The sequence below is a fragment of the Zalophus californianus genome, chromosome X (assembly GCF_009762305.2).
Source record: "Zalophus californianus isolate mZalCal1 chromosome X, mZalCal1.pri.v2, whole genome shotgun sequence".
NCBI classification, from domain to species: Eukaryota; Metazoa; Chordata; class Mammalia; order Carnivora; family Otariidae; genus Zalophus; species Zalophus californianus.
Window position 1 is genome coordinate 64,944,475 of NC_045612.1, and position 12,353 is coordinate 64,956,827.

The following is a 12,353-nucleotide window of genomic DNA, read 5'->3' on the forward strand; positions in this document are numbered from 1 at the left end:
CATTCAGTTTCCCCCCACCACCTCTATTGTCCTCTGCACTATTTCTTATGTTCCACATATGAGTGAAACCATATGATAATTGTGTTTCTCTGATTGACTTATTTCACTTAGCATATACCCTCCAGTTCCATCCATGTTGATGTAAATGGTAGATATTCATTCTTTCTGATGGCTGAGTAATATTCCATTGGATATATGAACCACATCTTTATCTATTCATCTGTTAAAGGACATCTTGGCTCCCTCCACAGTTTGGCTATTGTGGACATTGCTGCTATGAACATTGGGGTGCATGTGCTCCTTCTTTTCACTACATCTGTATCTTTGGGTAAATACATAGTAGTGCAATTGCTGGGTCATAGGTTAGCTCTATTTTAAATGTCCTGAGGAACTTCCACACCATTTTCCAGTGACTGTACCAGCTTGCATTCCCACCAGCAGTGTAGGAGGGTTCCCCTTTCTCTACATCCTCGCCAACATTTTTTGTTCCCTGTCTTGTTAATTTTAGCCATTCTGACTGGTGTAAGGTGGTAGCTCATTATAGTTTTGAGGGTTGCAGAAAGGGAGGGGGTGGGGGAATGGGGTAACTGGGTGATGGGCATTAAGGAGGGCACATGTTGTGATGAGCACTGGGTGTTATACTGAACTGATGAATCACTGAACATTATATCAAAAACCAATGATGTACTATACCTTGGCTAATTGAATATAAATAAATAAATAAATAAATAAGAAAATAAAAAACAAAATTGCATTTCAGAAACAGCCAAGGTGAATCGTGTGTGGTAAAACAACTTGGGATTTTGTTTTCTTTAAGATCAAACTAGGAACAGAATATGTTGAGACACCAACAAAATAAACATGGAGGTAAAAAGACTATTTGGTTAGCACTCATTAATGAGAACACAAATGCTTATGCTTTCATTGAATAAGAACATAACTTTAAAGTCATAAAGACAACTTAGTATCACTCAGTAATATATTATAGAGCAATTGAACCAACTAGATGTTCTCAAAAGCATTCCTAGGGAAAGATTTGTGAGTTTCTTTCTTGTATTACTCAAGATTGAAACTTCCAGTGAAGTTTGATCAGATAAGATGATCAGATATTGATTCATAACTCTATTTTTTTAAATTGCCCAAAGAGTCTGCAACAAAATAAGGATCTTTATACAATTTAGAGAAGATGCAATAAAAGTGCAAATATTTTCACAGATTTTTCAGTTGTGCCAAATGACAAAAAAGTGATTTTTTTTTTTTATAAATTAGAGTGAGGCACAACTTTCTCTTAAACTTGAAGATACGACCACATTGTTGTGAAGAGATGATGAAAACTACTCTTATATTTAAGAAAGAATCTTGCATCCTCCTATTGTCATAGCTTACTAGCCTACAAAGGAAACCTTAAATAGTGTTGAGAAATGAGAATATATCACTTTCAAGAATCAGAAGTGAGTGTTTCCTATTACTTTGTGTGAGAAGCCCCAGCTATGCTCCCAGGACTTAGCCATGTATGTAGAGAAGTCATGGACCTATAAAATGGCCTGCTTTTTAAAGAATTAAGCCGAATTCCTAGAATTATACCCAAAAGTAGATGGCTGGCCAGCTCTCCTAGTAACCACTTCTCTGTAGACAAAAGCAACTGTGCAACTCAAGAGAAATATGCTTCAGGATGAGTAGCCTATAGCCATGTATCCGCATACAACCAACAAAATTTTTAAAGGATTTCAAGTGCTTTTAGTCCTGAACAAAATCCTAGGCAGGAATCTCTGTTTGCAATATGGGCAGGGGATTCATTCTTCATTTCCCTAGAGAATATGCTGGTTATTCTCCCTGCTTTCAAGTCAGCTCCTTCTTGACTTTCTGATTTATTTTAGTTAACAGTGAGACACCATAGTGATTAAGAGTATAAACACTGGGGGCGCCTGGTGGCTCAGGAGTTAAGCATCTGCCTTAGGCTCAGGTCATGTTCCCAGGGTCCTGGGGGGCTTCCTGCTCAGCGGGAAGCCTGCTTCTCCCTCTCCCACTCCCCCTGCTTGTGTTCCCTCTCTCACTGTGTCTCTCTCTGTCAAATAAATAAAATCTTTAAAAAATAGTATAAACACTGGAATCAGACCACTTGAGTTAGCATTTGACCTTGGGCAACTCACTTAACCTCTTGGAAATTTGGTGTCTTCATCAATAAAATGAGGAATAGAATAATACTTCACAGGGTTGTGGTAAAGATTACATGACAATTAATTTAATGGGCTTAGCACAGAAATCTAGTATCTAATGTGTTCAACAAATGTTAGTATTGCTATCAACGGTGCCACCATTTTCCCAATCCTGGATTCCCAGTCATTTTAAAATAGAATTAGTTTTTCTAATTTATCTCTTATGACTTAATCCTGCACTGGACCCTTGAAAAGTATGGTTCCTAAACATCTTTGGAAGTTATCCCTTCATTTTTAATGTTGCAATCATAATGTATTTCACCATCTTTCACCTGGAATATAGAAGTGCTTCCTAACTGGTTTCCCAATACAACTTGCTATCAGATTAATCTTCCTAAATAGAATGCTGGGTGTGAAGCCATTGCAGGTGAGATAGGAATTTAAACATTCCTAGTAGCACTGGCTGTGGGTAGAACTATTCTGCTGGTTTGTAGAATTGCTATATTATACTCCATGGCACAGAACCAGTGTCCCCACTATAAAAACTATAGAACTTAAGACAAATATGTCATTGCTGTGGTTTCAGTGTGGTATATTTTATAAGGACAAAGTTGTGTCTGTTTTACTCACCACCATTCCCATGGCCAATCACAGAACAAGGCAGTAGACCCTCAGTAAATATTTGGTGAACAAATAAATGAATTAATGAATGAAATTATATCACAGAAGCCACTAGTAGCCTTATTTTCATGTGATCAAGTTTTTGGTAATTTCAGACCATTCAAAGAGAGTTGGCATCCAATTGTACATCAGCTTCCATTCAGCTCAAGTTGTGATAATTTAGTCATCATCTGGCATCATCTAAGAACAGGGAAGTCATTTATAAACTTGAATGGTGTGCATTCAGACATGATTAACAATATGAGCTGGAATTGGCATGGCAGCCAGATCCCCAGTTTTCCAAGATAAGAAAGTGAAAGAAATTGATTTTAAGAAACAAGAAGTTGTTGCTGGGAAGCAGAGAGTACAACAAAGAGCTTAACCAATAAGAACTATTTTTTAAGATTTTATTTATTTATTTATTTGAGAGAGAGAGAGAGAACACAAGCAGGGTAGGGGCAGAGAGAGAGAGAGAGAGAGAGAGAGAGAGAGAGACTCCCCACTGAGCACCTTTCCTGAAATAGACACTAACAATGGGTGTTATTGTTATTCGATTCTAACACAAGTATTATCTATATTGAAAGGGTAGCAGTAAGTATCTGCTAATTTGAGACCATGCCTGCACCATATATGTTCAACAGCAGCAAATGCCCTTAGAGAGGTATGAGGGATATCTCTAAAAGAGAGCATGGCATTAACAAAGAGAAGATGGCCAAATTTTTCAAAATCCAACAGAAAACTTAGATGGCAATTTATGTGACTATTTTCAGAAGTTTAACTTTTTCCAAAATGACTTATATTAAGATACAGTGCGGTCTTAAGCAGCTCTAAAGGCTAAACAATAGTGAAAAAATATATATATAGATAGATCATCCTATAACCTTGAAACACAGGTATGTTACAGACTAAAATAAGAATTCTAGTGTAACCAACCATTTTATTCTCCTATCCTTTTCATAATTTAAAAGGTGTTTCCTCCTGTATTATCCTAAATGATCGTCACAGCAACAGGATGGAAATATTACACCATTCTGCTGAGGAGGAAAATGAGGCACAAGGAGATGAGGAAGTTTGCTCAATGTGACATAACCAGTAATCAATCACATATCCCTTGGTTGTTACCAAAGTTTGGGTCTAATCATCTGAAAAATAGAAATAATCCCTGCCCCTTCTGCCTGATTATATTTCAGGGAAGATGCACTAAGATATATAATACATTACTACCTTATCCAGCACCTTACACTTGGTAGGTAAATGTGTAGGAGCAACCATTTGTTCAGCCACCTATGTGACAGGGACAAACTAGCACAGAACCTAGGTTGAATTGTCATAAAGGTGATAGCAAACAGAAGGTAACTGTAAAAAGAAACATCCTGGGAAGTTGAGATTTCCTCAGCCTACACTGATAAATGTAGGTAGATAAATGCCTGATAAATGTTAAATTATAATGGCCAGACCTGAAGAAAGAATTAAAAAACAACAACAAAACAAAAACAAAAACAAAAAATGCATAAGGCACCAATATTTCTAAGTAAATGTGAACATCTGGCCCTGTGTAAGGCAAGGATCCCCACTATTCTTCATCTACCTTCTCACCTGTGGCCTATCAGAGAAAATTAAGGGTGTCTTCACAAAGCTCCCATAATAGAGACAGGCAACAGGCTTCAGAGTCAAGGAAACCTCAGTGGGAAAAACTCCAACCTGAAATTTCTTAGACGGAGGGATGATGACATATCCAAGTCTCTTTTATTTAATAAGTATGAGTGAATGGGGGATTCTATAGCACCAGCCTGATTCTTTTGTTTGTTTGTTTTGTGGGGATTTTTTGTTTGTTTTTTGTTTTGGTGTTATTGCCTTTACACAACAGACCCCTTTACTCTCTTTGGCAGCAGGACTAATTATAAACTCTTTACCACTACCACCTGTAGTCACCAACCTCCACAGCATGAATTTCACATAGTGAAGTTGTCTATCAGTGTCACCAATCAGGCAGAACTGATTGTGAAAGAATAACATGATTACACTAGCTGCACATATAAATGCTTCAATAATGATCTCTAACTCAGCCCTCTTTGGGATTATTGGTTTTTATCTCCATTAGAGCTGGGTTAGCATATGGTTAAACTTTGTACTCTTCACTCACACTTTCACCTTCTTAAGTGCATAGGTATACACACACCCTTGTTTTTCTCCCTGCAGATTTCACAATTGGTGGTTGAAGAGAAACAAGGTCTGGACTGAGACCTTACTCTGGTTTCCCTGACCTGAGAGAGTGAAAGGATCTGGATTATTTCAGAAATTCACTATGAGCTTTCCACCTTCCTCTGTGTCTCATCCTGTCCTACCTGCAAAGTGCGGAGTTGAAGAGGCAGGAATGCTGTATTTCTGATTTAGTATCGCTCTAGGTTGGGAAATTGAAATTACAAAACAAATGTCAAGAAAGAAAACAAGATGTTGAGAGAATGAACCAAGGAACTGTAACAGACTTGAGTGTTCTTTAAAGGGAAGGTATTATTATAAAGGTACAGAACAGTCATGAACTGTGCTTTTGGGACCTGGGTGAATGCAGAGCTGAGGAAGCTTGAGTCGGTGCCAAGTTACAGTTCCTGGCCCCTGGGGGGGGGCAGGCCCAGGTTTGGGAAAACAGAATCAGGGTCAGGGGCTATTGTGGCCTAGACAGAGGCAAAAAGATACAATACAGCAGACTTCCTTCCTGTCCTGTTCTTATCTGACGGTGCAGAGGGTGGGTGGGAGCACGCCTGGAGTGCAGGTGAGGCACTTCAAGCCCCCGCTGTCCCAGGGCTCCACCTCCCCTTCTCTTTCCTCAGTGACAACCCCCACCCCCATCCCAGCATTTGGACCCCCTCCCGCTCCTCCCTCAGCCCCTCCCTGAGCCCTCCCACGGTCTCCCACCCGGCTTGGGACTGCGTCATAAGTATCCCCAGACCTGGGCTTGCAGCTGCCTAAGACAGACGAGGGAGAACGTACGTCCTGCTAGGTCTAGCGCGATCTCTGTACAACCTGTAGCCCGGGACGCTGATTTGAGCCACGCCTTACCACCAAGCCCAAAGATTCACTATGGTGAAAATCGCCTTCAATACACCTACGGCGGTGCAAAAAGAGGAGGCGCGGCAAGACGTGGAAGCCCTTGTAAACCGCACGGTCCGAGCTCAAATCTTGACCGGAAAGGTAGCAGTATCATTCCACCCCAGACTGCCTGCTAGGGTCGGTAAAGTGGGGAGAGGGGGGAGTTTGGGGGGAAAGAAGGGGCAAGTGACAGTGGGCAAAATGAAAGCTGCCCCTTCTGCGCTATTGAACTGGTTTACCGGTCGCCCCAGTTCCATCTAGTAGCGCCACCTCCTGCTTGCAGTGCCTCACACCCTTTAACATCCCAGGGAGTTGCACTACTTTCCGTGGGTTCCAGCTCTTGGTGGTACATTTCCAAGGGATGTTAGAGGGAGTTCGAGGAGAACCCTTGGGACCCAATGTCACCTTCTCCTGGGGAACATATGAGGGCCTGGGTTCAATGAGAGGCACGTTGTTCAGTCTCCAGCTCCAGGGGTGCATATAGCATCCACAAGGAAGGAGCAGACACTCAAGGAGAACAGGGGCAGGAGATTTAACTCTCCTTTCTTTCCTTTTGACGTGGATAAAGTTCTATGAATCTAATTCTTTCTAGGAGCACTGAATGTTTGTGGGGGTGGGGTAGGGGGCCAAGGACAGCTTTGACTCAAATCCGTATGGGTTGGTGGGTTAGTATGCATCTGTGTTCGCCCGTGTATATTTTCAGTTTCTCTCCGGTTATAGGTGGTTTTAAGTATTCAGTAAAGGAGCTGTCAAAATTGAGGTTGGTCTTAATTAGAATTTGGGACGTTCACTGTTGCCCTCTTACTGCAAGATCCTTGCATGTTTTCACAGTGGCATTTCCTAAAGACAACATTCTTCATCTGTAAAAAGAAATGTTGAAGTTTATTTTCTTCTTCTTTTAGTACTTTCTTTTTGTGATATCCTTCTACCTGCCTCCCCCATGGAGAGATCTGAAGCAGGTCTGACCTTGTAATTTAAACTTCTAGCATTGCCAGAAACTGAGGTAGTTCACTGCCCCCCAAAATGTTAGCCATTGTTTGTTTTAGTCCAATTTCTTTTAAACAACTAACATGTTTTCAATGTTTGTAAACTACTCATTTTCCTCAGTAAAATGTCAATGTTAAAAGGGAAAATTGTATTTTCTTCTACAAAATCTGTACAGTGTCAGAGTTTCCAGATTTGTCTTAATTTGTCTTGTTCTCTAAAGTTTTTAACTTTTGTGTTCAGACTGGAGATTTGAAAAGTACTTTGAGTGAAATGAGAATCCATGTAGTAAAACTTATTATGCACCAATTTGAAATGCTTAGATGCTTATACAGAGTTTTTATCACAGAAATTTTTAATAGTTAACCCAGAAAAAAAGGTAGCTTTTGGGTATTATACTTTTCAGAAGTCAAAAGTCACAGCCCCTTGCATTGTTGAGGTTTTTATTAAATGACAGAAGATCAAATATGTAACTGTCCTACTCACTTTGTAAGTGAAACAGGGCCATATTTTTTGGGAGGTCTAATTAGATGCCAGTAGTTAAATATAGCCACACAGTAATCCCTTTATTTTTCTCTCACCACCAAAAACTTCATGACTTGTAGTTGGATACAGTTAATATGTAAGCAGTACTTCTGCCAGGCCTGTGGTGTGATGAAGAATAAATAAAAATGAACATTTGCACAACGATTATATTTCTTTGTTAGATGTTGGAGAAGCTTCCACAGTATCCTGATCTAGCCACTACAAGACACTGATTTAATAATACTTGACACAGTATACTGTGATGTATTAATCTGCTCATCAGAAACCCAGCACAACAGAATAGTATGTCAGAGGTTGTGTACAATGACTTTAAAATACAGTTTAGAGAGAAACTATCTATGGTAAGTGAGAGTCCATACCACTCTGAATTCTAGCAAATGTAGATGAAAAAAAAAAATCCTTATTCCTAATATGGTGGGGAATTTTATTAAATTGAAACTCTAATACTTAGACTTTGCTTAACAATAAATGAAATTGCAGTGTAAATTGCTCTTCTCATATCTCAGTGACAAGAAAAAAAGAAATCCATCTTTTTGAGTATTTAAAATTAAGTCATTTTGTGACTTACAGGCAATTAACTTCATCTCTCTAGACCTGTTTAATCTTCTAAAATATAATTTCAAAGCCTCTAACTTTAGATTACAGTGATTCACAATCATGATTTATAGTTCTGTCTTTGTAATGTTAATTTTATGTTAGTTTTTTTATAAAAATAATTTATAATTTCTTAAAACTGTTGGGACAAGGAAAAGCCTTCAAGGTTTATACAGTATTAATGGAGGGTTTGAATTTAAATACATTTAGCTAAGAAAACGTGCATGCCAAATTTCTTTGAATTTTAATTAACATTTTGTTTTGAAAAACCATTTATGAAATAATCGTTTCTCCTTAGAATCCATGCATTTGTTTTCACCAAATTAATTGAAGTTTAATTAGGTGCCATAAGCATTAAAGTAGTTGTCATGGAAAAGAGCTAATGACCTGAAATACTAAAACAATTCTATTTTCATACTAGTCTGAATTATTTACCCACTGATTACAAGAAACTACATTTGTTGACTTTCTTTATTCTACCCTTGAGTAATAATACTGCTTAAAACATATCGTGACATACAAGATCAGGATTGGAGGGTCCCTTGGACCATTGCCTTGGGAAGAATACAGAGTTAATCAGTTACTCGTTTGCTTTGGATCTTTCTTGTTCCAATTCCTGAACAAATTATGCATTTAACAGAATTTTTACAGTAACTGTTACATACACAGCTTTTGTGCCCAGCTATCACAAAGGCTGTACTATAGTCTAGTGTTTTACCAGAACTTGGAAAACATTATTTCATTCATGCAGCACACAACTACAGAACAGTGGATGATATTAGAAAAGCCAAATTCTCACTAAAATTAGGAACATTTTGAAATATATCTCACGTTCAATATTTTAATTTCTAAAATAGGGGGAAATGACATATACCTGCCTTACAGAATTTTTAAAAATAAAACAATAAAAACCAGCTCTTTGAAAATCATTTAATAAATCAAAGGACACTAATTCACCTTTAAGTTGGCAAAAAATTAATTTACAAAAAATAGTAAAGCAACATAATTATAGTCTAGAAAGTTAGTAATTATATCACTATACAAGTCCAAAAATCAACAACTTACATTTATTTAAAGAGTATAATTTATTGCATAAATGAATGGTGATTTTCAGCTGATTCTAGAAATGTGTATTTTGAAAAAACTTCATACTGCAACTGGGTTTGTAAATACCAGAAGGGAAGCTAATATAATTGGAGATTTTAGCATCTATTAAATATCAGAAATTGTCTTGAAATGATTTTAAGCTAGGATGACTTAATAACATCTTTTAAAAATGTCTTATGTTTCAAGAAAGTAAATTGTACACAAAATGGCTATGTGTCTAAAAGTGCAATCTGGTTTTGTCTTTGGTTTTGCTTTTTAATAAACAGGAGCTACAAGTTGCCACCCAGGAAAAGGAGGGCTCCTCTGGGAGATGCATGCTTACTCTCTTAGGCCTTTCATTCATCTTGGCAGGACTTATTGTTGGTGGAGCCTGCATTTATAAGTACTTCATGCCCAAGGTAATAATAATTACAATTCTTGTAATTTGGATTACTAATTGCTATATACTTAGTAGTAACTTAAGGAAATCTGTGGTGGTCACCAGAGAAATGAAGATTTAGGACAAGTTTTCAAATTACCATTCAGTTTATAAAATTGATTTGTCTTCGTGGTGATAACTGTAATCAGAAATCCTAAGCTTTACAAACAGTACAATGAATTGATGTGAGTGTGAGAAATGATTCAAATGTCACCCGTAGTAAGTTTTAAAGGTTTTAATTCTCCCTTTTTGTCTTTTAGAGTACCATCTACCGTGGAGAGATGTGCTTCTTTGATTCTGAGGACGCTGCAAATTCCTTTCGAGGAGCAGAGCCCTACTTCTTGCCTGTGACTGAGGAGGCTGATATTCGAGAGGAAGACAATGTTGCAATCATTGATGTGGCTGTCCCCAGTTTCTCTGATAGTGATCCTGCAGCAATTATTCATGACTTTGAAAAAGTGAGTTTCTCATTTTTATAGGTTTTCCTGGTTTTTTTCTTAGTTCATTAGTAAGTGTTAAATCTGTTCATAAATGTACATCTTTTTGCAGCAAAGCCTTTTTCACTTTTGCTATTGAAAATACCTTAACGTGGAACATAAGGAATAGCACGGAGGACATTAGGGGAAGGAAGGGAAAACTGAAGGGGGGAAATCAGAGGGGGAGACGAACCATGAGAGACTAAGGACTCTGGGAAACAATCTGAGGGTTTCAGAGGGGAGGGGGCTAGAGGGATGGGGTAGCCCAGTGATGGGTAGTAAGGAGGGCACGTGTTATAATGAGCACTGGTTGTTATAGGCAAATAATGAATCATGGAACATTATATCAAAGACTAATGATGTACTGTATGGTGACTAACATAACATAATAAAAAGAAAATAAATAAATAAACAAACAAACCTTAAAAAAAAAATGCAGGGGCACCTGGATGGCCCAGTCAGTTAGGCATCTGCCTTTGGCTCAGGTCATGATCCCAGAGTCCTGGGATTGAGCTCCATTGCCGGGCTGTCTGCTCCATCAGGGAGTCAGGAAGTCTGCTTCTGCCCCTCCCCCCACTTGTACGTGTTCTCGCTCTCTCAAATAAATAAATAAAATCTTTAAAAACATGCAAAAAAAAAGAAAATAACACATACTAAAAGGATATAGCTGCTTGTTTTAATGTAGTTAGAATCAGTAGAATTGATATTCTTTACACCATAGTTAACTTTTCCCCCTCCCCAATAGGGCATGACTGCTTACTTGGACTTGCTGCTGGGGAACTGCTATCTGATGCCCCTCAATACCTCTATTGTTCTGCCTCCAAAGAATTTGATGGATTTCTTCGGCAAACTGGCTGTATGTATTTTGGATGTCAAATTTTTATTTAAACATTTGTTTCCTCATTTAAAAAAATAATGATTTGAACCAAAACATTCCATTTTATTGAAATAAAATTATGCTATAACCTAAAACTGCTCTAAAAAATAGTCTACTTAAAAAAACTTTATCTGCTATAGGTAAGGATTTAAATGGTGTTTTTAATAAGTTCTTATTTTAATCTTTTTTAAAAATTTTAGAGTGGCAAATACTTGCCTCACACTTACGTTGTTCATGAAGACCTGGTTGCTGTGGAGGAGATTCGTGATGTTAGTAACCTTGGCATCTTTATTTACCAACTTTGCAACAATCACAAGTCCTTCCGCCTTCGTAGAAGAGACCTCTTGCTGGGTAGGTGATAGTCTTTCCTTCAACCTGTGTTATTGGGAAAGTGAAGGAGAGTGCAGGTGGAGTACAGGGGGAAAGTAGAGAACAAATCTAGGTATGTTTTCATTTACATAAAAAGATAAAAAGTCAATTCTTTGTGCATTTTTTTCACAGGTTTCAACAAACGTGCCATTGATAAGTGTTGGAAGATTAGACACTTCCCCAATGAATTTATTGTTGAGACCAAGATCTGTCAAGAGTGAGAGGCAACAGAAAGAGTATCCTTAGTAATAAGAAGTCAGAGATTTACAATATGACTTCAACATTAAAGGTGTAGGATACTCATATTTACTCATGCATATACTCTATTGCTTGTGCAAAAAAAAGAAGGAAATAAAAACTACTAACTACTGCAAGTTCTTGTCAGTTTTTAGTTTAATTGACATTGCTTTTTGTTTGAAATTGAAATTAAATGATTATATGTTTTTCTTTTTAATTTATAGGGTTTAGGCTTCTGAAGGTAGCATTAATATGTCAGCTAACATCCTGACAATAAATTCCATCCTTTGTGTATGTGTTTTTAAGTAAGCTTTTCCCTCAGTCATATGGTAAAACATGTTTTATATTTAAAATTATTTCTGAGTGTTTTGTGTAAAACATGTCAAATCTCTTAACATTGTTAAGTTTTGTTTTATTTTTCATTTTATACATTTTTCTTGAATTTAGAAATTATCTTTGCATTTCTGTTAGATGCTCTGTAATAGATTTGATTTACATGTAAAAAATTTTCATGAAGAAGTCATTTTCACAAATGCAGTGATTCTATCTCACTAATATCCATATTGTGAAATCCATAAAACTGTACAAGTGTTGAGGAATTTAGGTTGTATTAATTCTACAACCCTATAATAAATTTTACCCTAGTTAACCGTTGTTTCTCACTTAATGCAAACAATTAACATTACTTATTTAGCTTTGGTGTACGTGAAATAGATCTAAAATTATGAACTTAGCTCTGCACTTACTCCTACCTCCACACATTTCTATTTTGTAATCTCATATTTTATTCCTCTTTTGATACTATATCAATTACTCTTTTATAAATTCCTCATAACTGACAT

At 37.3% G+C, this 12,353-nt stretch overlaps 1 protein-coding gene across 2 annotated transcripts; it reads left to right on the forward strand.

Moving 5' to 3' along the window:
- Positions 1-5,740: 5,740 nt before the first annotated feature.
- ITM2A (integral membrane protein 2A) lies at positions 5,741-12,150 on the forward strand. Of its 2 annotated transcripts, none has more exons than XM_027608529.2 (6): positions 5,741-6,041; positions 9,401-9,532; positions 9,813-10,010; positions 10,774-10,884; positions 11,106-11,256; positions 11,407-12,150. In XM_027608529.2, the coding sequence occupies exons 1-6, from the start codon at positions 5,895-5,897 to the stop codon at positions 11,493-11,495; spliced, it is 828 nt and encodes a 275-aa protein (XP_027464330.2). In that variant the 5' UTR covers positions 5,741-5,894; the 3' UTR covers positions 11,496-12,150. The 2 variants fall into 2 exon arrangements, with proteins under 2 accessions (XP_027464330.2, XP_027464331.2); XM_027608530.2 differs by having other exon boundaries at positions 5,760-6,005.
- Positions 12,151-12,353: the final 203 nt, after the last annotated feature.

Bases quoted from the DNA above. Each gene is read 5' to 3' on its own strand.
- ITM2A (XM_027608529.2), top strand. From the start codon at position 5,895: ATGGTGAAAATCGCCTTCAATACACCTACGGCGGTGCAAAAAGAGGAG. The intron at 9,533-9,812 runs GTAATAATAATT...TTTGTCTTTTAG, and splicing joins ATAAGTACTTCATGCCCAAG to AGTACCATCTACCGTGGAGA. The intron at 10,011-10,773 runs GTGAGTTTCTCA...CCTCCCCAATAG, and splicing joins TTATTCATGACTTTGAAAAA to GGCATGACTGCTTACTTGGA.